At 44.0% G+C, this 27,766-nt stretch overlaps 1 protein-coding gene across 2 annotated transcripts in view; it reads left to right on the top strand.

Moving 5' to 3' along the window:
* Window positions 1-27,340, top strand: part of SLC9A9 (solute carrier family 9 member A9) — a 679,861-nt gene extending 652,521 nt beyond the window's left edge. For both annotated transcript variants that reach the window (XM_082713071.1, XM_082713070.1), the window contains 2 exons: window positions 24,256-24,361; window positions 25,682-27,340. In XM_082713071.1, coding sequence (XP_082569197.1) covers window positions 24,256-24,361; window positions 25,682-25,909 — 334 coding nt within the window. In that variant the 3' untranslated portion in view covers window positions 25,910-27,340. The remainder of the gene's footprint in view (window positions 1-24,255; window positions 24,362-25,681) is intronic.
* The last annotated feature ends 426 nt before the right edge of the window (window positions 27,341-27,766 follow it).

Below are 27,766 nucleotides of genomic sequence, written 5' to 3'. Positions count from 1 at the left end.
AAAGAAATCTAAGCTCCAAATTACAGCTCTGGGGACTTAGTGTAGTTAGTACCTTCTATTTCATCCCTCCAGCAGGTGCGGTGTTAACCAGCCCCAGTCCCCTCCATTAAGCACAGAGGGATTGGGGACTCACAGATGCCACTTGATCCAAAAGTTGCCAGGGGCTTGCATTTTGGAGAAGAGATCCTATAGGGGACAGCTTTCTCTTCCTAGGTGTCCACTTAGGTGTGAACCCCATTTCAGACTGTAGATCATAAGCTTGCTCAATCATGGAATGCAAGGTCAGGGAAGAACCTTCAACAACATCTAATCCACACCCCTCATTTGACAGCTCTAGTATGTCCTCCAGCCACAAGGGCTGCTTCCCAAGCACAGGAAAGCACAAACAGAGGATTCCCATGTGGCCAGGAGGAGGCAGGATATAGCCGAAAGCACGTGGGCTCTGGAACTAAGCCAGGTTGGGTTCCAGTCACAGATGCATGAATTGAACCAAGTTCCCTAACCTTTCTGATCTGGTTTACTCGCCTATATGTGGAAATAATAGTAGAAGTCTACAAGTTGTCATCAGTAGTTCAGAGAACCAACTGCGCTGAAACCCCAAGTGTTTCTTAACTCATTTGGTAGCAAAGTCAGCCCAGAGCAAACTTACCTAGAGGTAAAATCTGACCTCATATAATCACTATTTATCCCATGGCAGCCAAGCACCAGGCCAGGGTCCAGTGTAGGGGAGTTTAAGCCTCTGGCTCTGTGTCCTCCTCCCAGGCACTCAATGGAGAGGCCTCTGCTGCTTCTAACCACCCAGCCCATGCCTGCTGTTCCAGTTGCAGGAACAGGTTGGCCAGCAAGGAGCCAAGAGGATGGCTCTTCTTTGTAGGAGCAAAGGACCGCATGTGAGAGTCCCCTCCAGCCTCACCATCTCTGGCTTAGAGCAGCGCCCCAGGTGACCATCTCTTCGGCCACACTCACTTGCAGCTCGGATGAACTCAACTGCAAAAATCTCACTGTGGCATTTCTTGACTCCCCCTCCCCCTTTTAGGAGGGAAAAGGGACAGTGGAAAAAGAAGCATGTGGCTTCATGGAATTTTTTTCATTTTATAATAAATAATAAATTTGAAAGAAGGAACGGTATCTCAGAAGAAAAAAAAAATCAAAGTTACACTGCAAAAAAACCTCTTGAAGAGAGACTTTTTAAACCTTCTCCATGGGAGCTGGATTGAACTTGTGATTGCTATCTTTTTTCCCTCTATTACTGGGTAGTTTTAAGTTGAGTTTGTGCTTTTCTTTCCTGATGTCTCAAAGCCAAGATCCTCATCCTTTTCCTCTCTGAATGCTGACCCATAAGGCTTCCTTTAAGTGCTGGACAGAACATTTGGCTTTGGTACTCCATCAGGGCCAGCCTCAAAGTGAGTCGGGCGAGAAGTAAAATGTATAGCAGAGGGGACAAGGTCCTGCTCGACGTAAGCCCGGCCACCTGGCCTTCTCTCACTCAAGCTGCATTCCTTTGAGGCCAGGAGAGTCTTAGTCGGCGGGAGCCATCATAGCAAGCCTCAGAGAGTAAGACGAAGCCTCATCAGCTTAGCATTTTGGTGAACAGACGCTGACAGTCAAATCCCACAGGCATGCACGCAGGGAAGGTGGCGTGGAAACAGGGTGTGAGGCCAAGGCGGCTTGGCTCGCAGGGAGGGCAACAGGCCATAAAAGAGAATCTTCACCAGCCTCACTGTTTGCTGTGTCATCCTCAGGAGAGTTAGCCCCCTCCCTATTGCTAAGACACCTGCCTGTGGGCAGGGTGGGGTTACCCAGCTTCCCCAGCCCCAGGCTCTTTTGTCCTCAGTTGAACGTGTGACGCCTCAGTCCACAGGCAACAAACATTTTGTGAGCACTGACAATGTGCCGGGCAGTGACCAGTGTCGGCAATGGGAGACAAAAGTATAGCCCTGCCCTTGAGGGACTCAAAGCTTTCACCTATCTGGAGATGTCTGCCCTATGTTATTTTACTAACTCTCAAGGTGAGTTCCATAGAACACGAGGTCCGGGAGACAGGAGAGGTAAGGGGAATAGGCCCTACCTAAATCTGAGAAATACTGCTTATTTTAGAGTGCACAGAAGGCTCTTAGCAATGAAGAGATTCGCTTAATTTCATGACTTATTTGGGCCCAGAACCCATTTATCATGTGATGTGTCTTAACATCATAAGGTGCTTAATCTTCCATGAAACACACTTTGGGACCCAACCCATCTGCTTCCTTTCAGCCAGATGTGCCTTGGCATTCAGAATTTGGGGAGGTGTGTTAGCAAGGTAATCCAGTACACCTGTTCTCTGTGCTATTTGGGATGGCTGGGGGTGTCTTCAGAGAGGAAACAGAGAAGATCTAGCTCCATTAGACATCCAAGCCTGCCAGAGGGTTTGGGGACAGATGGCTTCCCATCACACTCTGGAGTCTTCAACCCCGTGACCAGACTCCTATTTGTTTCAGCCACATTCATGCCTTCACTCATCTATTTAACAAAATAATATATATTGAGCACCTAATACGGAAGCAACTACATTGAAACTCTGTCATCCGAGAACTCGCAGACTGCCTGGTAGGGTGCAGGGAGGAATGACCTGCTCACAAGCATTTGAAGGTGTGATAAATGCCATGATTAAGGTGACCATGCATCCTGGTTTGCCTGGGTCAGTCCCAATTTACACCTGTTGTCCTTGCATAATATGTACAGATGCCCCCTGTTGCTCCCATGGGGGTCCTCATTTTGACAATACATGACATGGTCCCCCCAATTGTAAGGGGTTCAGGCTGTGGAAGTCCAGAGGATGGAAAGTCATGGAGAGCTTCTCCAAGGACATGACCCCTGAGCTGAGTCCTGCTTAGCGGAGGAAGAAGACGTAGCCAGGGCCGGGGGAGGAGTCAGTGCTCAGGTGAAGGAAACTGCAGGTGCAAAAGATGAGAGAAGACTGGACTTAGTGCATGCAGTTACACGAAGGAGTACCACTGAAGGAGACGCTGAAAACTACACTGAAAGAGACAGGTCTCACAGAATCCAGTTCACACTCCTCAAGACCATGGGAAGCGTTTGACAGGGTTGTAGGCAGGGAAGAACCATAATCCAGTCAACACTGCAGAAGAACCACTCTCATGTGTAGGGGAATGGAGGGGGGAAGTGAGCTGGGGCTGCTCAGCAGAACCCCTAGACCAGTGAGGACACTGTTGCGGCCACCCAGAGGAGAGTGATGGCAGTCTGAGCGACAGCAGTGCCTGTGCGCTAGAGAGAAGTGGGTGGATGGATGGATGGATGGATAGGGAAGTCTTTAGCAAGTGGAATCAACAGAACTTGGTAATTGACTGATTGGTTGTGATGGGGAGGTGAGGAAAGAAAGTTAAGGGTCAGACGCATGCTTGAGCATACAGTGCCTGATGGTGCATTTACTGAAATGGCAGGGCGGGTTGGGGGAGTGAGAGGGGAGGAACAGTTTCCTGGGGAGAGGGAGACAAGGAAGTCAGTTTTGGTCAGGGCAAACATGATGTGTCCTTGCTATGTCTTGGCCTTTTCCAGAGCTTTGGGGCTGGTAGGGTAAAGACAAAGGAATGTTTTTTAAAACCATTCAGAAACATTCTTGAAGCTGAATAAAACAAAAAGCCAAGTCAAAGTGTACCAGAGCAGCCTTGTTACTGGCACGACATGTCACTGCTACTGTTGTTTGAGAGGCAGTAAATCGAGCCTCCAACACCAAGCTCCTCTGTTGGGCCCTTCAACAGAGCAGGTGTAGACAAGGGCCCTGTAAGCTAGCCTCTCTCCCCACCCCGACACCCCCGAACACAGAAGCCTCTGCCTCCAGCCTTGCTGCCCTGATAGCCAGCTGAGCAGACCAGCAGCTATCAAGGGCCCCAGTCTCCCCTCAGGCTGAGGCAGGTTCTGACCATGCATATTCTGACCATGCAACACCACAAGCCACCCACCAGCAGTGTCACATCTCTTGTGACTAGTCCCTCATCATCCCTGTAGCCATCATGCAAGCTGGATGAGTACAGAAGCAGGGTATTTGGTTTGCTCTTGTCTAGAAAGGATGGAAGCTCTCTATTGCTATGGCAGCCCTTGGATCTGCCAAGGTCATTTGAAGTTCTCTGCTTGACTATCTGACCACTTTGGCTTCAGGCTCTTGATTCACAGTTTATAATATTATTCGTATGGGTTAGGGTCTGAGAAGCTAAAGTGACCACATATGTTTAATGATTCTACTCTTTCCACACAAAGAGCAAGAAAGATAACTTCATGGAACCCCGGTGTCACCGGGGCTCTGCTCAGGGGTGACGCAGTAACAGGAGGCATCCCCTGCATAGCAGGGATGAAATCATCTCACTAAAACTGCTTGGCTGGCGCAGGGACTGGAATGAGCCCATTGTCTGGAACCTGGGCCATCTGCGGGTGTATTATTCACCCCCAAAAGGCTTCCTGTTGTAATCCAGAGGGCCAACCTTTGCATGCAAAGCAAAAAAATTCCAAATTCAAGTTTCATTTCATTAGCTGTTACAGTGACCCAGGGCCAAGGTACATCTTTTAAAGGAAGCCTAGATGGAATTCTTGGCCCTGAAAATGCAAATAAGGAGAACCGGAACTGTGTGTTTATATTTTATCTGGCAGTCCCAGGAAACCTATGGGCATTTGGATTTTATAAAGTGTGATGTGTTCTTTGGGTTTTGTTATAAAGGAGTCTAGGCTTAGCATTTTATTCCATGCTCTCTCTGTGTATAGTCGGAATTACAATCATCATAATCAAGCATTTAAGCAAACAAAAATAATCATTTGAAAGCTATTTTCCATAAGCTCTTTAGTTCTCGATTCACTACAATTCTGTTCAGAAGGAAATGTTCCTTTTTCCCCTATTGTCTTACTGTCCACAGGAGAAGCAATGACCAGTTCTGCACATACAAAATTAATTCCGTTTCAGCTTTTCTGAATATAAACAAATCGGTCAAAAGCCCAAATTTGTTTTTCTTCCAGGAAAACTTTTTTTTGGTACAAGCCAAAAATCCACTGGAGAACACCACCCTAGTTTTACTTAAAAGTAAGCACTTGGTCTAATTTTGAGTCCCCTTAGGAAACCCAAATAGTTGTCTCTGGGAAACATTTAATGTCTAAAATCCCCCTTTGAGGTCCACATTATGCAGTTCCTTTAACCTAGGCCATTTCTAATTAAAGTGCAAAAGAGCTTGCAGTGGCTAACTGAACATAATAATAAAAAATAAAAATTTTAAAAAATTAGAAAGTGCAAAGGTCCACAGGTGCAACAGTTCTATAAACTAACTCACTCTCATTCCATTACCTCTGAAGGACAAGGTGCTGAGCAGAAAATGAGGAAATGATTGTATTGGCCTGCCTGAATAGCAGCAACGTGAATTATTCCAAACCCTGAGGGACTAGCTGTAGAGTCGGCTCCTTCGTTGTGAAGGCAAAGAGAGAGAGAATTTGCAAGGATAACTCAAAACAATGGGCAGTCTGCTCCAGGTTCTTCTTTCAACTTCAGGAACCTGTGAATCATAGAAATGAAACCCCAGATCACAAGAGAAGCTGGCAATGGTAAGCACAGGAAAAGAAACTCCCAGACTGTAAAGAAGGGGTAAAAGAAGTTTTGCTCTTAATCTATAGCACCCTTGATCTCTGCCCCTTAAGGGGCCTTTTTTTTTTTTTTTTTTGAGTCATCAAATAAATTGGTTTGCTTTATTAGCAGTCTTCTAAATTGACAAAGGAAAGTCTTTTGCCCAAAGTGTGAGCTGGCCAAGCGAAAGGAGTACAGAATAAGAAATGTCAGCTTTGCCACCTTTTCCAGGTCCATACCAACTCTCCATCTAGAGCTACCTTGGTGGGCATTCTGGGGCCTTCCCTGATTCCCAGCAATCATTCACCATTTCACACCAACCAGGTTACCAGGACAGAGAAGGATCCAAGAGATGGAGATGTTGACACATATCTCGTGATGTCCTGAAATAGGGGAACCACATCCTGCTTTAAGACTTCCAATGACACAGGCTCTAATAACCCAAAGGTTGCCTGCATTGGCACCAGTTTTCTCGAGCTTGGAGTTCATCTGAGTTATTTGTTTCCTGGGGGAAAACCAGAAGATACCATCCCCATGGTTATCTGCTGTCATTAAAATCTGGTGTGGTGGTTCTCCAGCTCCACTCAGATCTAGAACTGTGTCCCTAAACTGGGAAGCATCAAAAGGAGAAAAACAGTATCAGTCTACAGTGCACAACAATTCAGGCTTAGCTTAGCAAGAACACTCTGAGTCTCCATCAGAAAGGAAGTTAGGGAGCCGAAGGGTTTGTCACCAAGGAGTGGCTGACAGTGGGGACCCTAAGCACTGCCTGTACTGAGATGCTTTAGTCTCCTTCCAAAATTTCAGACTTACTCCATGGGCTCTGAATGGTGTCAGGAGTCCTGTGGCCCCACAGAGGCCAATAGAAAGGGCCCTGGGATGTTTGTTTGTCTTTGCCACGCCCAAGTCCTCAAGAAGGTCACAGAGCCTCTGCATCCAGTGTCACTGTGCACACTGGTCCAGGGCCTTGTCTGAGCTCTCAGGCAGGTCCTTGGAAGGTTTAGTGAGACCCTCACTCCTTCTCTACAACTACCAACTGCAGAAAACACACACCTTTCTTTGCAAACACTCTTTAAAACAGCAACTAAAAAATTACACCTATCATTCAGTCAGCAGATGACTGTGTGATATGAAAATTCTCCCACTTCCAAAGTCACCAATTTCTGAAAGCCCTTGACCTCTGTCTTGTTGGATGAAAGAGAAAAGAATCTTTCAGTTCTACGTGCATCGCTCACCTCTATATTCCAACCTCTCCAGGGTTCTGGGTTATAAGCCACATTTCATACTGTCTCAACTGTGTATCCAATTCCTAAAATGCTTGAAATACTACTGCTCATGAATAGAACCTCTAAACTATCATAGAAAGTAGGGATGTTCTTCTTCTGCTCTTCTCTTCTGTTCTTCTGTTCCGTCCTTTTTTTTCTTTCCTTCTCTTCTTTTTCCTCAAACAACCAGTGATACATGGGACAAAAAATGTTAAAACTCCAACCGTTGCCAGTGGAAGTCTCCAGGAAACTCTCCCATTGGCAAATACCAAATTGTGGGTAGTTCTCCCAACCCAAGTCCATGAATCATGCCACAAAGTTCCTGGGCTGCAGTCACTTGTTGGGTTGAAGGCCTCAGGGATGAATGGTGCTGAAGCAGCCTCAGAGAGTTTAGAAAAGTGAAGATCTTTTCTAAGACCTCCTAAGAGTCACCACTGATGACTCTTTTCCAGGCCACTGATGTGATCATGCTGCACTGAGTTCCAGAGTCAAAGAGATGGAGGAGTCGGGCTGACATTACTGCAGCCTGAGTTCTTATCATGGCTTCAACACTTCCTAGCTGTATGGCATGGGCTGGCTCCTTTGCCTCCCTGTGCCTGAGTTTCCTCACCCATAAAATGGGAGCAATGATAAAACTACCTCCCAGGATTAAAAGAGATTATTCATAAAAGTGCATAACGTAGAAATTCCAACATTCTTACCCTTTAGTAAATGCTGGACACCATTAACATGGCAATCCTGAACCAGAGGGTCAGAGAGGCAAGAACTTACCACTGCTTTTTATTCCAGCCCAGGTCAGAAACTCAAAAGTTTTGCATAGAATTTGAAATTGGAGAGGCAAGAATAGCAGAAACTCATCCATACTATAGAATGGCCTATTGATATCAGCATATATTTACCTTTCCTACGCTACTGGAAGTTGATCAGCAGGGATCGCAAGGTTGTTTGAAACCTCATGTACAGCCAAAGGGATGCTGCTGTCTGTATCACTCATGGTGTCAGCAAAAACTTTTACTAGGTTTGACAGCTTATCCCTAAATGATGACTTGAGTGTGGAGTGGGGGAGACCCCAGAGAGCATGGCCAAAAAACAAGGACCTTTCCACCTCTGCAGAGTGGTTCCCATGGGCTTCAGGTTTTTGTCTAGACACCACAGTGGCAATCTGCTAAGACCTAGTTTCCTGGACAGATCCAAATTCCTAACATTCCAACTGAGCTGGAAATATCCTCAGGGTAATCATATTTCTGAGAAACTGCCGATACTTCTCAGCCGTGACCACTACTGAGTAGTAGAGGGATGTAAGTGAGGGAAAGTTCTCCATACTGCTAAAATAGTTAGAGAGGAATTCTGAATTGAAGGTCACAATCAATTCAGCCTTCCCAGTTCCTCAGGGTGATTTCAAATTGGGTTTCAAAAAAGAGGCCAACAGCCAAATCCCACAGAATTTCTGGAGCTGACATTAAATTAATCTTTCACAGAACTCCTAGCAGTGGTTAGATATTAACAAGGAGAAAAGAACAATTATCATTTGGGACTCCAAGTGCCACTTTATGTCACTTTAAAGAATGAATAGACTTCCAGCTCCGCTCAGCTGTCTGCTCACAATTACAAAGCAATGGTAAATAATCATGGCAAATGGAAGGTTTGATTTAGGAGAGTGAAGTTGTATAACGACTCAGTGCTTTCTCCTCCTTTCCAGTGGCAAGCGGGACAGCTCCTGCCACTGGTTTGGCATAGATCCAGATCAGTGACTTCCAGAAAAAGGCCCTGGAACAGTTGTTTAAAGCAGGCACACAAACACACAGCACAAATCTACCAAAACACTTCTTATTATTTTTACAAGGAGAGAATAAGCATATTATGAGGCATGGTTTCATTTGCTCTCCAGCGGAGGTTTTTTTTTGGCCAAAAGATCATGTCCATGCCAATAAAATTTTTGAGTGGTTTTAATAGAAAGTACGTCTCTCCATTTTCTCAGTACATTGGTTTCTGAGTACGCCATCTGAGCTCTCCTCCGGAGAAGATGTATTGATATAGTGGAGAGGGGCAGCACTTCTCTCTTTTTGCACCCATAACTCACTAGAAGGGGAAGGCAGGTTTTATACCTACTCTGAAAGGGGTCCAGACCCTGAGCAGTGAAGACTTTGATCTAGGGCCCAAAAGCATCTTATCCAAACATGCATTCATTTAATCTTGCAACTCAAGAGTGACGGACCCTTCCAAAGTGGTACAGGAGGACCAAAGGGACAGGGCTGGGGCACACAGGAGGGACTTTCAGCTATGCCCAAGGAGTCAGTTATCTGTGATACCCAGTCTCGGGAGAGAAGCTTTGCCTTTCAGAGAGGCAGGAGGGGCAATGTAAAGCATTCTTTATGCTGGCAGTCTCCTCTCAGGGCTTTCCAGGGGAGTGAGGTTTTGTATCCAGGAAAACGTAACAGCAAAGGAGAGCCACCCTTGGGAGATCCAGACAGACCCAAATCCTCGGCTGCAGTTTTTCCCACCTTTCCTTCCAGGGGTCGGTCCAGCCTAACTCATTTCTCGCACCTGGTCCCTAAGACTCCCACCCAGTGCCATTTCCCATGACTTTATTTCTCACCAACAAAATCCCAAATAGGGTTCAGGTTTCAGATAATACCTTCCCCCAATATATTTTGCATGTTCACAGAAAACCCTCAATGCTTTTCAAGTCTCAATTAAATTCAACAAACATTAGTCGAGAATACTCATTTCCGGTTACTGGACATTAATCACTGCAGACACAAGAAGGAATGAGAAAAGGTTTCTCCTTCAAGGAACTCACAGTCTAACAGAAGAGGAGATATATAGGCAAATAATTCTGATATACTGTGATTAATGTAATCAGAGAGGTCTGAATCAAGGCCTGTGGGAGCCCCAGTGAAAAAATTCTCTAGTTAGAATACAAGGATAGACACAAAGAGATACTATTTGCACTGAGCTATGTGTCCATTAGGACCATGTTTGGCCATATTTAATGGAAAAATCTAAATAACCATGGCTTAATTATATAGATTTTTTCATCTCATGTAAAAGAATTCCAGCATTAGACAATCAACAGCTGGTTATAGACTTCCATGATGTCATCAATATTTCTCTGATCCTTCTATCTTTGTCCTTTATAGTCTTTAGTATACAGCTTCTATCCTGAAGTATACCTTATGGCCCTAATATGGCTGCTGGAGCTTCAGAAAGCTCATTTAAGTTCCAGGCAAGAAGGGAGAAAGAGCAAAACTAACACTATCTTTAAGGAACTTCTCTAGAAATTCTACTCAACAAACTTCTTCCATTTCATTGCCATTCAATCTGCTGAGGAAATAGAATCTCCTTCTGTTGTAAGAGACTGGAGATTGGGTAGGCAAATACTAGCAGATTGAGTCCATAGGCTCTATTATTTTTTTAAAAGATTTTATTTATTTATTTGACAGAGAGAGATCACAAGTAGGCAGAGAGGCAGGCAGAGAGAGAGGGAAGCAGGCTCCCCGCTGAGCAGAGAGCCCAATGCGGGGCTCGATCCCAGGACCCGAGATCATGATCCAAGCTGAAGGCAGAGGCTTAATCCACTGAACTAACCAGGCACCCCAAGTCCATAGGCTTTAAAGAATGAACAGGTCTCCTTGAAAGACAAAGTGAGGAAAGACATGGTAATGGAAACAGAGCATACAAAGATAAAAGTCCATAAAGAATTTGGTGGATATGGGAACTGTGAGTTGTCAAGAAAGGTTTTCCATGTCAACTTTAGTTAAATCAACCTTATTTTTTTAAGTCAGTGGGTTTTCTAACTTTGGGGTATGTGTTTTGGTTATTGTTCAAAGGAACACTTTTATTTGGATAGAATTTTATGAAAAAAATTAAAAGAGAAGCAGATCTGGCCCAAGATGAGATTGGAGAAAGAGAAATATACTTTAATAACTATGTTAATGGCGACTGATAAATCCTAAGAGAGCAGTAAATAAAAGTTCAATGAGATTTCAGAGGCAATGACAGTGGAGCTATGTCTGAATGAATTGAAGATTTCCAAGTGCCAGCTGAAAAGAAAAGTTGTTCAAATGGAGGGAACCGCATATGCAAAGGCCCAGAAACACAGTGATACATAAATGGGAATCAGCGCTTAATTTTATTTATCAGGAACTAAGATTTGTGAAAGAGTGTGGGGTATAAGCTTAGAAAGGTAAGTGGGTTGGGATCAACAGAGGGCAATGAAATTCAAGGGTCAAGAATACATGAGGCCTGAATCTGGAGCCACATATATCCAAAAGGTAAATATCCCACAGAAAGCCCAAGTTCACTACTCAGTCATCTTTGGAACTAGTCCCTGGTACCTACCCCACCATCACAACCTACTCTCTAGGATCCTAGTCACACAATGACTTAGTCCTTATTCCTGACATAAACCAACTCCAGGAAGTTAGGACCCTGAGGTGAGACAGTGCTCTGTCTCCCCTCCACTATGGAGAGTCCTCTCTCTTTTATACTTCAGGGCTATTGATGTGGCAGATGCTTTGGGAAAATGATTTGCAAACTAGAGGAGACTATCCATATGGATCATGACCAGCATTTCTAAACAACAAATGAAACGGAAGACAATACTGTATTAGTCAGAAGAGGATAGACTCTGCCGCAGTAACAAACATTTCCCAACTCTCAGTGGCCCATCACGCAGTTTACTTCTCTCGCACTTAAAGGATGCAAAGGATGTGGCAGTTCAGTGATCCAGCACTCTCGGCCTGTGGCTCTGCTATGTCAACCCAAGGCCTCCTTGGGTCACTGTAACAGAGAAGAAGTCAGCTGCAAGGTTGCATGCCAGCCCTAAATAATCATGGCGGCTTAATCAAAATAGAGGTTTCCAGTTTATGTTTCAGTGTAGAAATGACACAAGTGACTTATAACAATACACATTGGCCAAAATAAGTCCTCTAACTACCCCCTCCTTCAAAAAAGCTGATGCACCTACTTCAGTTACCTGAGAAAGGAGGAGGCTTGGCTATTAGTGCACACTAGTGATATCTCGTATAAGCTTAATAGAAGACAGACAGAATAGAATGGGGTAAGACAGGATAGGACAGGGGAATACCAGAGGATAGGCCATAGGAACAGGAACAGATCCAAGCACATCGCTGAAGTATTCTTAGTGTTATATATGTATGACGGAGCAGATGCTAGGGCATGTACTGAGGAGCAGTTGTAAAATGTATTTCCAGGCAGGGGTTGGAAGTAAAAAAAGAAAAAAAAAATTGAAAGTGACTGTGTCTGAGAGAAAAATGTGCCTGGAGAGGAGAATGAGATTATTTATGACATGTGACCCTGTAACAACAAAGAACTCTCCTCTTGTGTCTTGTCAGTCAAAGGAAATAGAGCTTCTGATGTCTCCTGAATGGGCTTCATTTCATAGCTCAAAAATAACCTAATGTCGCATACCCTGATTCCCATAGCCATAACAAACACAGTGGGTTACAGCAGTCAGCATTTCTGGGGCGGGTGGGGGGGCGGGCAGAGGAAGGTTGCGAGAAAGTTTTGTCTTCCTAAAGAGCCACAGGGCACACATGCTCCTGAATTTGCTGAGTGGCCAGAGAAGGTACACTGAGAATACAGGAAAGTTAGAGTGGCCTCAAGGACAACGAAGGCCCAGAGAAACAAATGTGATGATGAGGAAGGTCTGCTCTCGGGTGATCTTAGAAACCCGATGCCCACTATGAAAACACCCACTTTCTGAGCAAGCGTCTCATTCCTACAGAGATTGGTCATTCCTGTGTTAGGACCCTCGCAATGTAAATGTTCCACTGCAGTCATGCTGTCTGGAGACAATGAGCACTGCCCCCTGGACACCCTGCCTTGGGCGCTGCTCCAAGAAGGGAAGGAAATCTTCTGAGAGAAACTTCGCAATATCTGTCTCAGGGCTCCAACAGCCAGCAGAAGAACTATTATGAATTCTGCAGGGTATGTGGTGGGTGTTCTGTGAGTAAATTGACTTGGGGATGTTTGAAATATATTTCTAAGACTTATAAAGCTCCTTAAGGGACTCAGTGAAAGAAAAAAAATAATGTTAACTAATATTTACTGAGTGCTTATTATGTGCCTGAAACTGTGCTAAAAATTGTATCTATTTTCATCGCACTCAATCCTCTTCCCTATGAGGTCACTATTATAAGCTATTTCCATTTTAGGGATGACAAAAATGAGGCTCCAAGAGCTTAGGAAATTTGCCCACTCATAGATAATAAGTAGCAAAGCTATGATTCACACCTAGCCTGTCTTTTTAACTACTACCAAAAAAATTTTTTAATAAATAGAAGACTTGGGATTTTTCAGAAGAAGAAAGAAACTATAAGCTGAATTATTTAAAAAATAATTCAATTTTTAAAATTATTGAAATTTCAACCCCCGTTACCTCAAAATGTAACCCAATTTGGAAATAGGTTCACTGTAGATGCAATTAATTAAGGTGAAGTCATACTGGAATGGGTGGCTCCCTGATCCAGTATCACTGGTTTGCTTATGAGAAGACTTTGGTCCTGTGAAGACACAGGAAAAACAGTATGGGACGGTGGAAGTAGGGTTGGAGTAATGCACTACGAACCAAGGAAAACCCGGAATTGCTGACTCTCACCGGAAGCTAGGAGAGATGCATGGGCCAAGCCCTCAGAAGAAGCAACCCTGCCAACAACTTGATCTCAGACTTCTAGCCTCCAGGACTATGAAACAAAAAATTCCTGTTGTTTGAAGCCACCCAGTTCGTGGTACTTTGTTATGGCAGTCCTGAGACACAAATACACTAGGTAATTGCAATATCTAAGTAGTTACCTAACCAGAGCTAACATAACGCCATGTGCCTCCTTAGGAATGAGAAAGTCGAGAACATAAAGAGTTGGAGATTTCTGCTCAAACTCTGTAGCAGTCACAGCAGCCAGAACCTTAGCCATCTATGTTTGTTGTGTGCTATATCCCACCCCATGAAAGTACCGAAGGTAGTTTCCACGTTAAATTCATGCTCTGGGAGTCCTGAGCCCTAGGCTCCACACTGCAGTTACCGATACAGTTTTGTCTTCCCCCAGAGGTAGAAGATGAGCATCCCTCATGGAATCCCTGCCCATAGCACAGGGAGCTCAGTCCCCCCCAGGCACGCACTCTTCTGGGAGTAGAGGGGAAGGGTCTAGTCCGCTGGCGTACTGAGTGAGCCAGAGAGGGCTTGGGCAGGGCTGACCACCTGTGTGTTAAATGTGAATTCTGGGGTAGCCAGCTGAGGCTCCAGCATTCATAAGACTACATCCAATCAGTGTTGGAGGAAGAAATCAAATAGAAATTTCCCTCCAAACCAGAGCGGAGACTTGGAATGTTGGAGCAGAGTTACTTCTCAAAGCCCAGTTCTCCAACACACTCCAGGGAGGGAACTTATAATGGTCTGTTGTCAAATCACAGTGAGCTCTCAGAGTGTGTCTGGCAGTTCCTATAATCAGAGGCCACCAAAAGCCAAGACGCACTCCATGTGAGTAGCAGCAGCAATTTTCTCCAGAACTGTTTTCTCTCAAAACAACTTGAGCCAAATGTAGCATTCCATATGGCACAAGTGGATCTCAATTGCATGTGATAGGCAGCAAAAATTCCTGGAAATCTGTTGATCGCCTGTGTTCAAAGGGACAAATCTTGAGGACACAATAGTAGGAGGAGAAGCTGTAGTAGTAAGAGCAAAGGTGATATTATCATTTTCATTGTTATTATTGTTGTACTGTGCAGCTCAAAGATGGGGCACCTCCACACCCAGAATCCTTCAAGAAACCAGATGCCGTACTTCTCTGCATCATTTAGACCAGTGGTTTTTCAGGCAACTGGTAAAATGCAGATTACTAGAACTCCCATCCAAGAGGGTCAGGTTTTGGAGCCTGGGAATCTGCATTTTAACAAGCAAACCAGGAAATTCTGGTGCAGATGCTCAGGTGACCATGCTTGGAGAAACCCTAGGTTTAGACGATCTACTCTGTTAAGATCTGAGGCTGTGGATCAGATGAACTCTCAGGTTTCCTCCAGCCTCATGATTCCAACATTCCCTCCTTGTTTATCTGATGCCCACTTGTCCTACTTACGTTGGTTGCTTTGGTATCCTGCCACTGTCATCTTTCCTTTAACCTTTCCAACAAATTCCATGCCCTTTCTCTGTCTCTGGCTTGTCTGTCTGGAAACAAGGAGCCCAATAGAATTATCTTAACATTTGATAGGTAGGGCTCAGAGATATCATTGACAAAACCAACTCTCAGTACAAATAGGGTAGCAAGTACACCACTTTTTATCAGCCTTTAGTCTGCCCTCATCCTTAATACTTAATCGCTCCTGACCAGAGTTTCCTAGCTTGGGACCTCTAGGGGAGCATGGATGTACTTGAAGGCATCTAAGAAGTCTCTGAAAGGTCATGTGAAATTGCATGCAAATGATGAGTATATGGGCCATTTTTCAGAGCACCCATTCCAAGGCCAGGAAGGTGAAGAAGCACTTCTCCATTCTGGGAAGATGACAGTGACATCAACAGCAATCTTTCAGTTTCTCCAAATCCCTATATTTAAAAAAGGCAAATAATAATAGACAATAATAAAACCAAAATCCATGGACATGTTTAAAAAAAACTAGGGGCTAGTTTTCTCACAAATTGTTATCAATCTGCAAGGATTCAAGAATTTTTCCATGAATCCTTCCTGAGGAGTCTACTAAAGAACAAGCTTCAGATAATCAAAATGACTGAAAAAGCATTGACATAAGGCTGGAGGGTTAGTATTAAATACACAGTTACCCAGGGAGCCTGGACTAAACAAGAGCTAAGAGAGAGGGTGCAGAACGTAATGTCTATATGATCTGACAATGTAAATACAGTATAACTACATATAGTTGTGCAATAGGGTTTTTTTTAATGGAAGTTAGAATATAAGGAGGATATGTAAAAGTTTTTTAATGTATTATGTAACTTTTTGTGGTGGTACTATCAGTATTATCATTACTATTACTATTATTATTATTCTGAGAATACTATATATTTAGTAAAGGATAAAACAAATGAGTACTTATAGACTATTCCAATTCTATCATTCCTTATGTCCTTGAGAATCCAAAATTCTTGAACTTGAATTGGAAGTATCCATAGTAACTCAGGAGATACGTAACTAGTGGCATGATGAAGCTGGTCTGCACTAGCTGGTGAGAACAGATTGTACACATCTCGTCCCAACTCCATGTTCAGTGACTTCATGTTGATCTATCGAAATCAACCATAATGAGAGTGTTTATACCATGGAAACTGGGAAGTGCTACAAATTCAGCTTTAAAAAAAAGACTCAGTTGTTGAACATTTACCAGTGGGTATCGCCACTCTTGGCATCCAGAGTTCACTGTTAAAACACCACTTCTCACTAAAAGAAATCAGAGAATTTTGGAGAAATAGTTGGTTTGAGGTCTGAAACAGGCAGTGTTCAACATGAGCCTAGAACAAGTTGTCATACAGATGACAGAGAAGCTATCAAAGATACTGACATCATGTCAATAACACTCAGGAGCCAAACTTGAAAGACTCCCACTGACCACAGATGGGTCAGTTTGAGCTTCAACAATGATAATAATTACAATCAAATTCATTTAAATTCGTTGCCCTTTAATGATATTTAAACAAAGAATCAATCATTTTCAGAGGATGATAACGAATCAGCTGGAAAACTGGTAAATGGATGGAATAAATCAAGTATTTATCTTGTCTTTCCTATATTGACTATGCCACTAAATATCCCAATAGAATAAATGAAAATCTCTTTATAAAAGTATTCTACCTAATAAATTCATATGTACAAATAACATAGTAATACTATAATAATATAATACATAATAATATGATTAGTATGTTATATAAATAATTAGAGCTTCACTATTTGCTGTCCCCAGTGAGCAAAAAGTTATAGGTATTACACGCTTGTGGCTGCTCAGATCACACAAAGAGGCACAACGAGAGATAACGTACCTTCCTTAGTCTTGCCAGAGTCTTGAAGAGAAGGTGAATCAGCTCTAATCTCTGGAGGCAACTGGCAGTTTACAGGAAATACCAAGGGCAGGGGACCATGCTGGGCTGCACAGGAGAGCTTGGGATCAGCAAGGTTCAGACGATAGGAAACCCCACAGTCAAATGGCCCACATTCTACAACAGGTAAATTGTAAAGAAATTAAAAGGGTGGAGGAGGAATCTACAGATTAAAAGGCATAACACATTTTTAAAAAGCAGGCAAGACTGAACTACGGTACGGTCTTGAGCAGTAAAACTATAATAGAAACTCAAGGAAGTGATTACAAATCAGGATAGTAGCTCCTTGTGGAGAGGGTGGAGCCTGCATTAGGACAAGACCCTTAGATAGAAGGGGCTTGGGGTCTGGGAAACAAAGTTCTGTTTCCTGGTCTGGGTGATTTTCTTGCTTTGTAATGATCCACTAGTCTGTACATTGGACTGGTGAGGTTTGATGTATGCCTTTTTCATTCTACAGTATGAATATTTTGTTAAATAATAATAGAGTTCTTGCCCTCAAGGAGCTTAGAGGAAGGTGGGGATGTAAACAAGTAGCTTCTAGACAGGTGACAAATGCTACCAGATATATACATACACATCGCTACAGAACAGCCAGGGAGCTGAAGCAGCTCAGCCTGGCGGGTCTGAGAAGCCTGGGGGGGTGTCGGGGGGAGACACACACTAGCTTGGCCTTGAAAGGAGGGCCCTTCACCAAATCGGCGTAAGAGTAGCAGAGCTCAGAGACGAGGCTAAAGGGATAGCTGTCGCTCCGCGCTGGCTTCCTCCAGGCAGTTCCGCTTACCCACCAGGTGTTAATTCTGGCATTTGCTGCTCCCTTTCTGCCCCTGCAGTGGTGGAGAGTAGTTTCCTTTAAGATGGTGAAGGTTAGGATTGTCAAATGAAGAAGCGTATGTCCATCTGCGTCTGTGAACAGAGGGTTTCTGCCTTCTCCTTATTTTTAAACCATAACTTCATGGATCGCCTAGGAGGAGGTGCCATCTTGATAGGCTCGTTCTTGAAATAGAGTGGCTGCTGCAAAGGCAGGATCTTATTCCTATGTTCTCTGCAAGCGCCTGGTGCAAATTTGGAAGTCCACCCTCAAAGCAGAGGGAACAGAGGAATAAAACAGCTCAAAGAAGAAGTCTTCTTGTTTGGACTCTTAAAGCCTTCCTCCAACCCGAACTGTAAGCCCCAGCTCCGCAGCATGGCTCTGCACAGATCTACCCAAAATGGCAAGAGAGTGAGTGTTCAATTATGAAATCTGATCTATGCACAGGGATGAGGGAAAACATACTCAATTTACTTGGCCACATTTCCTGAGAAACAAAGCAGAAGGAGTGTGATTTGTGTATTGGAATTGAACGTGAGAGGTGCGTGAAATGTGGTGTGTCCTCTGCTAGTTTTGTCCAAGGATGCTGTGTAAACAATAGTGTGGGGACTCAGCAAGTCAACAGCAAGTGGGACCCCTGGTTTTCTGCAGGAACGTATGGGCTTGGAGGGCAAGGCTGGCTTCCACTACAGGATGTACTTATTCTTCTCCACCCACCTGCCATTGATCCCTGACCATCTAGTGCCAAGCCAGTACTGAAAGCTAAATGCACCCTGGAAAAGCAGGTAAGAGGAGATTAGAAGAGGGGCACCTATGTGTTACAGTCAGTTAAGCATCCCAGCTCCTAGTTTCAGCTCAGGTCAGGATCTCAGGCTCCTAAAATCAAGCCCTATATCAGGCTCCATGCTCAGCAGGGAGTCTACTTAAGATTCTCATTCTCCCTCTTTGCCCCTCCCACACGCTTTCTCTCTCAAATAAATAAATAAATATTTAAAAGAAAAAAAAAGAAGAGAGTTGAAAAGCCATCTGTTCACACATTCCTTGATCTGCAAAATGGGACTATAATTCTCACCTACAGTTGTGAGGAGAAAACAAGACATACAGAAATGCTTTATAAATGGAAGAGTCTGGGGTATATTCTTGAAAAGCCTATACAGAGATAAATACACTTTTGTTCTTTGCACAGCCATGCAGTGATGAGTACATTATCCAAATAACAAGACCGTGTATCAAGCTTATACATACAAACACATGCAAACGCTTCCAGTAGGCACGGTCTTCCTACACAAGCCCAGACACGATGCTTCATTAATTCACTCAGGTGTAACATCATCAAGGCTTCATCATTTTGAGCCAACTATCTGGCCCATCCCCCAGACAAGATGGAACATTTGGCAGCATCCATTACATTAGACAGACGTGGGTTCAGGGCCAAATGGGCTTACCTTATACCTCCCCTCACCCTAAACATGATGGCTTTGTGAACATAAGAGACCATGTTCTTTTTCTTCCTATTTAAAATTTTTGAATCTCCTGTGTTGGGCACCACTCCATAGAGAGAGCATCATGTTCCATCCTTGCCTAATCACTAGTCACCTGGCGGGCTGAAAATACAGACTCTCTGTAAAAGACAGAGTCACAGGCTACTTCCTAGACCTGCCAAATCAGAATCTCCAGCGGAGGACTTGGAAATCTGAATTTTTAATAAATGTCCAAGATGATCTTCATGACGAAGCAAGTTTAGAAAAGCCAAAATAGAACATAGCTCTTCAGGGGCACCTGGGTGGCTCAGTGCGTTAAGCAGCTGCCTTCAGCTAAGGTCATGATCCCAGGGTCCCAGGATCGAGTCTCTCATCAGAATCCCTGCTCAGTGGAGAGCCTGCTTCTCCCTCTCCCTGCCACTTTGTCTAATTGTGCTCTCTCTCTCTCTCTGTCAAATAAGTAAATAAAATCTTTAAAAAAAAAAAAAAGGAAAGAAAGAAAGAAAAAAGAAGAAGAAAAAAAAAGAACATAGCTCTTTAGGGCTCACAGAGATTTTTAAAGAGGGTCAGAGTGAGGGCGTGTGTTCATCTGCCCAAGCTGCCATAACAACATAGCATAGACCAGATGGTTTACACAACGGATGTTGATTTCCTCCCCGTTCCAGAGGCTGGAAGTCTGAGATCAGGGTGCTGATATGACTGGGTTCTGGTGAGAACTCTTCTCTGGGCTTGAAGAGGGTTCATCTCTTTGTAGACATGTGGAGAGAGAGCAAACAAACTCTGGTATCTCTTCCTATAAGAGCAGTAATCCCATCATGGGACCCCCTCCATGATCTCTTCTAACCCTAATTACCTCCCAAGTCTCCCCCACCCCCACCAAAATACAATCACACTGCAGGTTAGGGCTTCAACATATGAATTGGGGAAGAATCCAAACAGTTCAGCCCATCGTAGGGGCAATGGGGCTTAGTCCCCTTGAAGGGGCAGACATTCATTTGTCGAGCTAGATCTTTACTTGGGGTTTTTGCATCTCTCCAGTCTATGTCGTAGGAAGCATAGATGTGAGCAAGCTGTGTAGTCTTCAGTTTTGGCAACTTACAATGGGTAAAACATGAAAAAACAATTAAAACAAAAACTAACCAACAAAAGAGAGGAAGAAATCAAACATAACCAGGAGTTTTGGACGTTAGTTCAGTTAAGCACTAAATTTAACTCTGGACCTTCTGATAACTCAGGCCAAAGGAGAAAATGGCATCTGTTAAGTCTTCCTTATTGCATGCATGTTAAACTCTGGGTAGAGATCTAGCTTTTGCTTACATCTCCTGAACCAAACTGCTATTCCCAAAGCTATGCCCTTTGGATGAGAAAAAATCATTGTTTTTTTCCCCCAGAGCTTCACATTTCATCTCGATACATTTCTAGCTTATTAGAGAAGCAAAACTAGCTGCACCAAAAATACCCCATGGGAACTATCCCTCCCCAAACATATACTAGAACCTGATGAAAAAAATAACACATTTTGCAAAATCAGCAGTTGGGGTTTTTGTTGGTTTTGTTTTGGTTTTGGTTTGGGGTTTTTTTTTGTTTTTTGTTTTTTGGGGGGTTTTTTTGTACATCAAAAGAGTTTTCTTACTCTTTAATAATTTAGGTAACCCTGGAGATCTGGCCACTTTCCAGACATTGCTCAGCAATAAAAGACTCTGAAAATAACTGATTCCTCAATTCCAAATCAGATGCCCAATCAGACAAGACCTGTTTGTTACTCAGTATCCCCGTAGCAGAAGAAAGATGCCCCATGTGATGGAAACGTCCTTGATCCCAGGCCCAGCTCTGCCATTAACTGTCTGGCTGGATTCCAGTGAGCAATTCTTTTCCTCTCTCTGAGTCTATTGTCTTCACTAATTCAGCAACTATTTCTTAAACATCTAAAATGTGCCAAACATTATACCCAGGTGAATGGATCTTCTCAAGGAGACCACAGTCTGGAGACAAGAGACCTTTCCATTCTAAATGTAATTGTCCATTTCCTCATGCAGATGCCTCATTAGTTTGGAATATAAAACAAAAAACAAAACATAATTTTGAAGGAACATATGGAGGAACAAATGAATGAGTTAAACACAAGATTATTTTTTAACCACTTTATTTCATGCCATTCCCATTCTTTTCATGGTCCCCTCAGTCTAATAACTTAGGCCCAAGAGATCAATATTCAACTCAACCTTTCTTAGCCATTTATCCTCAGAAAAATCTTATTAGTTGGCTATAATCTGTCCCCTTTGTCTTTTCTTGTCAAATTACTCAGAATCTACTTCCCTCATTCATATTTTCTGTATCAGAAATTCAAAAACATCCACTGAGTACATAATATATGGCAAGCACTGGGCAAACCAAGAAATTCGGCATAGATTCTGTGCCACATCTGCCATGGCTCTTCGTGGCACTTGGCAAATCCCACTTATGCCACACGGAGTATGCCTCAGGCCTTTGCCTCACAGCTACTGAGACAGCAGTGCAGCCAAAATGGCACCGTGAGTTTCCTAGAAGAGTCCTACATCAACAAAGTCTGCCCACCTCTCACTTACTACCTCATGCTAGCTGCCCATACAACAAGTTTTAACCCAAATACTACTTTTGGTGTAGGCGCCTTCAATTTCCCACCTGTGACCTAGCCCGTGAGTCCCAAGGCCACACCAAATGCCCAGTGTGCCATTTCCTCATCCCTACCCTCGGTCTCATTTCCCTGTTATTATCCAAACAACGATTGAGACATCAATTTCTCAGAAGTATTTCCTAGAGAATAAATCTTTAAAATAAATAAAAAGCATTTGAATAACACATAGAGTTTAAAACCATTTTTAAATAATGTGATTTCCCATCAACATTCACAGCAATATTTGAAGCTCAGAGGGGCAAGGCCACAGGTCATGCTGTCAGTAAAGGGGCAGAGTTGCCAGTTAGACTGAAGCATTCCAAGCCAAAAACCTGTCTAGAAGAGGCCCACAGTACCCCATTTGGTCCAGGCCCCACATTCATAAAAAGCTACACATTTCATCGTTAAGTGTTAGCTCTAATAACATTACACACAGAGTCAAAGAGATACCTCATCAGGATTAAAAGAAAAATATGTTCCTTACACAATTCTAAATTTGCGCTTTACCTTTGTAATATTACTGTGGCATTTTGGCATTTTAATTTGGTGATATTCTGAGAACCTCAAACACTGGAAGTTGCCCAGGCCTCTCTCTGAAACAATTAGAGCCTTGAAGAACTTCTTCATTTTTTTTTTTAATATGATGTCTCTAGAAATGTAGCTTACCTACTGTCGCGTCTCCATCTTGAAAGAAAATTGGCTGATTCTCCTTGGATTACACTACAGTTGTACATGTATGTCACTCACCTCACCTCCCAGGAAAAGTTTTTTCCCACTGACCCACACACACCATAAACCCTAATTAGACCACATGTCCTCATGAGCCCCTGGTTGAGAGGGTCTGCTTCTCGACAGAACGGACGAGGTCTGCAAGCTTTTCTCTCCAGAGAACCAGCTGGTCGCATGCATGACTCTGCCCTGATAATTTATCTTTTGCTAGCGATGTTGGTGGTGGGTTCAAATAGCAACAGGAGCCTTTGGATTATTTAAAATCATTCTATCTCTAGGCCTCTATTCCTCCATCCGTAAAATGAAGGAAATAACAGTTTGTAATGAAAATTAATGGAAGACCATCACAGGGCTTCCGAGTCATAGATATATATGCCCCAAAGATGTTACAGGGAAGGCCAGGCTCTCAACTTTAGTATCTTCCCTGGTCCTTTGCTGGGCACGACAGCCGCCCATCTAAAGGAATTGTCAAGTTTTCCATTTGCGGCTGGAGTTATAGACTGTCTTGGGCATCTTTTCAGTCTCTCAATTGCATCATAACTGGGCTATGTTCAGGAGCATTCCCTGCTTTATTACCACTTCGGTGGTGAAGGATTTGAGGCCAGAGGCGACGAGATGCCTGGCTCTCGGGGCCTGCACCTTCCCTCTGCCCTCCCATGCTCGGAGCATCCCAGGAATGACGGAGCCGTGTCCAGCTCTCCATGTGCTCCAGTAGAGCCATCTCCAAGATCTCCTCGCATCCTCAGCACCCGGGGGTGACCTCGGATCTTCACAGGCCCACCAATGTTAACTGTTTTCCATTTTTTCCCTTTCCCTATTTATTATAGCTTTTCAGAAAGTTGATGAGGTGAAATAGTCTCCAGCCCAGGAAATAATATAAGGCTTAAAAGTTGTGTCTGATGGAATGGTGAATAATTCCACTACTTTCTTTTGAGGAAAAAAAAAAGAAAGAAATAACAAGACAACCCAAGGCAACCTCTAGGGGTTTCACTATTGCTAGATGGGAGGGAAGCATAACAGCTTTAGATTAACAGGGTTTTCTCTTAAGTTGTTAGAGCACTTGGGGATGGAGAGATAAGAAAGGTACTAGACAATAGAATGAACCCGGCACCGGCTGATTTACGTACTTTGTATACAGACACGTTGATGTATGAAGTATAAAGCAACCGCGTTGAATAGTGAAAATAAACCATTTTGGAAAACAATCTATGTTCACTACCCAGTTCTAAAATGACTGAACATTTTATGAAATACCACTTGCTTCTTTGTGAAAATTACTGGTGGTTTAAGCTATGTGTGCAGTTTTAAGAAAACAAAATCCTTTCTGCTATTGTTTAAGATAATTCTTAAGAAATGCATTCTCAAACAGATGAGACATTCAGGGAGGGAGGGGAAGAGAAGAGGAACATTTACCCCTCTCTCTGATGTCGGCTGGCCCGGTCCCCATTTCTTTTTGATTAAAGGCTACCGGGAGGGCTGGAAAAGTGTGTGGAGCAAAGATTACAAACAGCAATTTTGGCAGGCCAAATTGCCTCCTGAATGAGGGAGTAGGGGATTTAAAGGTGAACAGAACTGTCTCTTTCGCTGCATGCGAAGCTTTGTGCTGTGTGGGAAGCTAAATTCTAACTTCCTTTTGGCAAGTATTCCTTAACAGGCCTTGCAGATATCTGAAACCAATTTTAACCCACGCGGGTCCTCCGCTGACCACAACGTTACCTGAATGGTGTGGTCCGATTTCCAGGTTGCTCACCAGCCCTCAGGCCTATGGGGTGAGTATCTCCGCTGAGCGGGACAAGCTTGGTGCCTACTGATGAGCCCAAGAACCTCAGGGCTATTAGTCCCCAGCCTGAGGAGGAAGCATTTAAAAATTCACAGCACCAAAAGGTATTTTTCTTTTCTTTTCAGATGCTGCTGATGTGGGCTCATTCTTTTAAAAATGCAGTTTTTTATTGTTACCAATATTTTTAACCATAAAATCAATTGAGAAAATGTAGAAGAAGTAATATGTCCCCACAAACTGCTGTGGTTTGAGGTTTTAAGTATTGGGCCTGTGCTTTATAGCTCAAGGGAGTGGATTAGAATCATTAGCAACAAACCAGGGTCAGGAATTGGAGAGGAGCAAAGTCTTGGAGTTTGGGGCACCCTTGGAGGTTGTCCAGCTGCCCAGTCCCTTGCATAAACAGAGAAAAATGCATCTCAGATGTGCTCTGGACATAATAGCCTAAGGCGGTGGTTCTCCAAAGTGTGTTTCTGGACCAGCAGCCTCGGCATCACTTGGGAACTTGCTAGAAATACGAAGTATCAGCTCCCCATCCCCCACGCTCACCTCAGAACTCTGAACTTGGGGCCCAGCATCTGTGTTTCAGTGAAGCTTCCAAGTGATTCTGGTACAGCCTAATGGTGGAAACAACTGACCTCGGTCACCTACCCAGGGTTCCTTCTGTGAGTAATTTTTTATAGTCTTCCCAAAGCCAGTGAAAGAAGATTGGAGATCTTAATTCTTTCCTTCAAGGAAAGCTCTGTCTGAGGAGAGGTATGTTGGCCAGATCTAGTTCGTTTCTGCCATTATCTGCTATCATGACTTCCAACCATGTTCAGTTTTGTGACACTCATCCCAGCAAACATGCCGTGAGGACACACTTCTCAAATAAAATACAACAGGAACTGTTTTGAGAATTTAGTGATGGGCACGAGTGTTACAAAACCAATGCTGAGAATCATTCCGTGCACTAAGGTGCCTCCTCTAAATCCTACCTCCTCTCAACCTGGCTAGGTAACAGTTCAAGAAATCCACCAAATTTATTTTATCTCCCTTAACCCAAGGAGGCACTCAGTGAGTACGTGCTCTCTATCAGCTTTCACATCAGGCCTGGAGGCCTCACGTGGCTATGTCCCTGGGCCAGGTCTTCCATGGGAAATGCTCCCCCACACTCCCAGCCACAGAAAGGCTATGCCTGCTGCCACAGAACCTCAGCCATGGCAAGACAGGGCCATTAAGAAGGGAAAACAAGCACCCTCCATTCTTACGCTAGAGGACAGTTCTTGTTTTCCTCATCGTGAAGTGACTTCTCTCTCTTCCCAAATTCCAGGAACAGCTCAAAGAGGAAGATGTGGAATGCATTGTGAATCAGGATGAACTGGCTATGAGTTACCAGGAGCAAGCCACCTCACCCTGCAGCCCTCCTGCGGGCCTGGGGGTAGACCAGAAAGCTTCTCCGCAGACTCCGAGCAAGGACAACATTTACGAGGGGGACCTTGGCCTAGGAGGCTATGAACTCAAGCTTGAGCAGACCCCGGGTCAGTCCCAGCTGAACTAACGGTGGCTGGTGCAGATGTAATCCCAAGTCATGCGGGGCTCACAGAGGACTGTGGGCCAAGCTGGGGAGACCACGTGGCCAAGAGGTTGGGCCATGCAGTAAGAGAATCCAAACTTTGTCACAAATATCCTCCGGTGCCTGAAGAAGTCAGAATTTATTATTATCTGTCTATATTATGCAACTGAATTTAAGTTTTTGACAGCAGCCATTTTTGTTAGTGAATTGGGTGGGGGCTGGGGTGGGAAGGGTGGGGAAGGGAGGAAGTCGGGAGTCTAGCTGCTGCAAGGATGGAACAGAGGTGCTGGGGCCGCAGGTGTTTCTTTTCTGTCTGTAGCTCTCCAGGCCCTTCACTCTGAATTCGGATTTTATTCCCTTCATTAGGGAGAGTTTAGAAATCAGGAAAAAGTTTCTGAGCATAAACATGTGGGCTCCTAAGCTGAAGGAAATGCCCAGCTGTTTAGTAAATGAAATTTTTGTATTACAAAGACCTAGACTCCCACTTGCTCTTAATGACTTCAAGGCTATTTGCAAAGCCCACGCAAGGGATCGATACCACTGTTGTTGGCCTCGCAGAACCCATGCTGGGTGGTGACCCACTGTTCTCCTTGACGTTCTGTTCAAGCCGCTTCTCCTACTGAGGGAAGGGGTTGGTTACAACTGCTCTCCACCTTGATAGGACCCCTTCCAGAGAAAGCTGTTTCCTTTTCCCATATTATAATTTGTCTGAAGAATGAGCCTTCCTGTCCCTGCTTGCATCTGAATCATTTCTTGGCCCTGTGGCAGCTCCCGTGTGCATGCTGAGTAATGAGATTCTGCCGTAGAGGTTGGTCACCACATGACAGGAGCCCGTGCAGGAGTCCCGCCCTGTCCTCCAATTCCAGCTCTCACAGCTGATGAGCAGAAGCAGAAGCTAGACGAGCAGAGTTCGTGACGTGTAGACCACTGAGGAGTCAAGGATGCAGCATCAGGACTCCTCTTCCCAAAGGTGGCTCATGACCCATGACAGACAGACCAACACAATAGCTTTTAATTCAGCTGCATGACCTGTGCCTTGTAAGCCATAAAGATACCTCAAGCCTAGCTTCTCTTGAAATACAGATGTTAATATTAGGGACCAAAAGAGCAGGCTCCAGTGTTCGGTGCCTAGGCTATGATGGGTCTACTTCTGAAGGAGGTAGGAAATGATGTCTTCCTCAGGCCTAGACCTCAGAGGTAACATACGCTTTGCTAACCTGTTGTTGAGCTATTAACCATGGTGGTGTCAGGCACACTGCTATGTACATCGATTTTCTTACTTTCCAAATAGTACAGGGCACAACTTGTTTTATACTCAGTTAAGTATAATATGGTCATTCCAGGTGAATATGGCAAATGGCAAAGCATGAAGTTTTCTAACATGACTTAATCCTAATAAACTTTTGTTATAAAGTATGATTGTGTTGGCCAATGCTTTATTTAAAGACATTTTCTCTGCCCACACCAATTGGCAGTTTGAAGCCTTTATACTTGAAATGCCAGATAAAGTGGGCACTGAGAGATAAGATAAGGGAGCTGCAAGTGTGCTGTGGCCCGGGAAGAACCGGGGGGGGGGCTGGCACATCAATGAATGAACAAAAGAGAGTACCACTGGGCCTGGGGAACATGGCAGCCAGAAATGGGAGAGCTAAGTCAAGCCGAGTGGGACAGCCTCCTCCTTTCACACTTGCAGGTGACCAGAAATCATGAAGAGCTTCAAAAACAGAGGGAGGGAGTTCTGGAGGAGAAGAAAAAGGAAAGTCAAAGGATAGGGATTCATCTTGTTTCTGCCCTTATCATGTTAAAGGAAGAGATGAGAACTTAAGGGCTGTGTGTGTGTAT

The sequence above is a fragment of the Mustela nivalis genome (assembly GCF_964662115.1).
Source record: "Mustela nivalis genome assembly, chromosome: 1".
NCBI classification, from domain to species: Eukaryota; Metazoa; Chordata; class Mammalia; order Carnivora; family Mustelidae; genus Mustela; species Mustela nivalis.
Note: the sequence above shows the minus strand (reverse complement) of the source record. Positions and strands in the feature narration are given on the sequence as shown.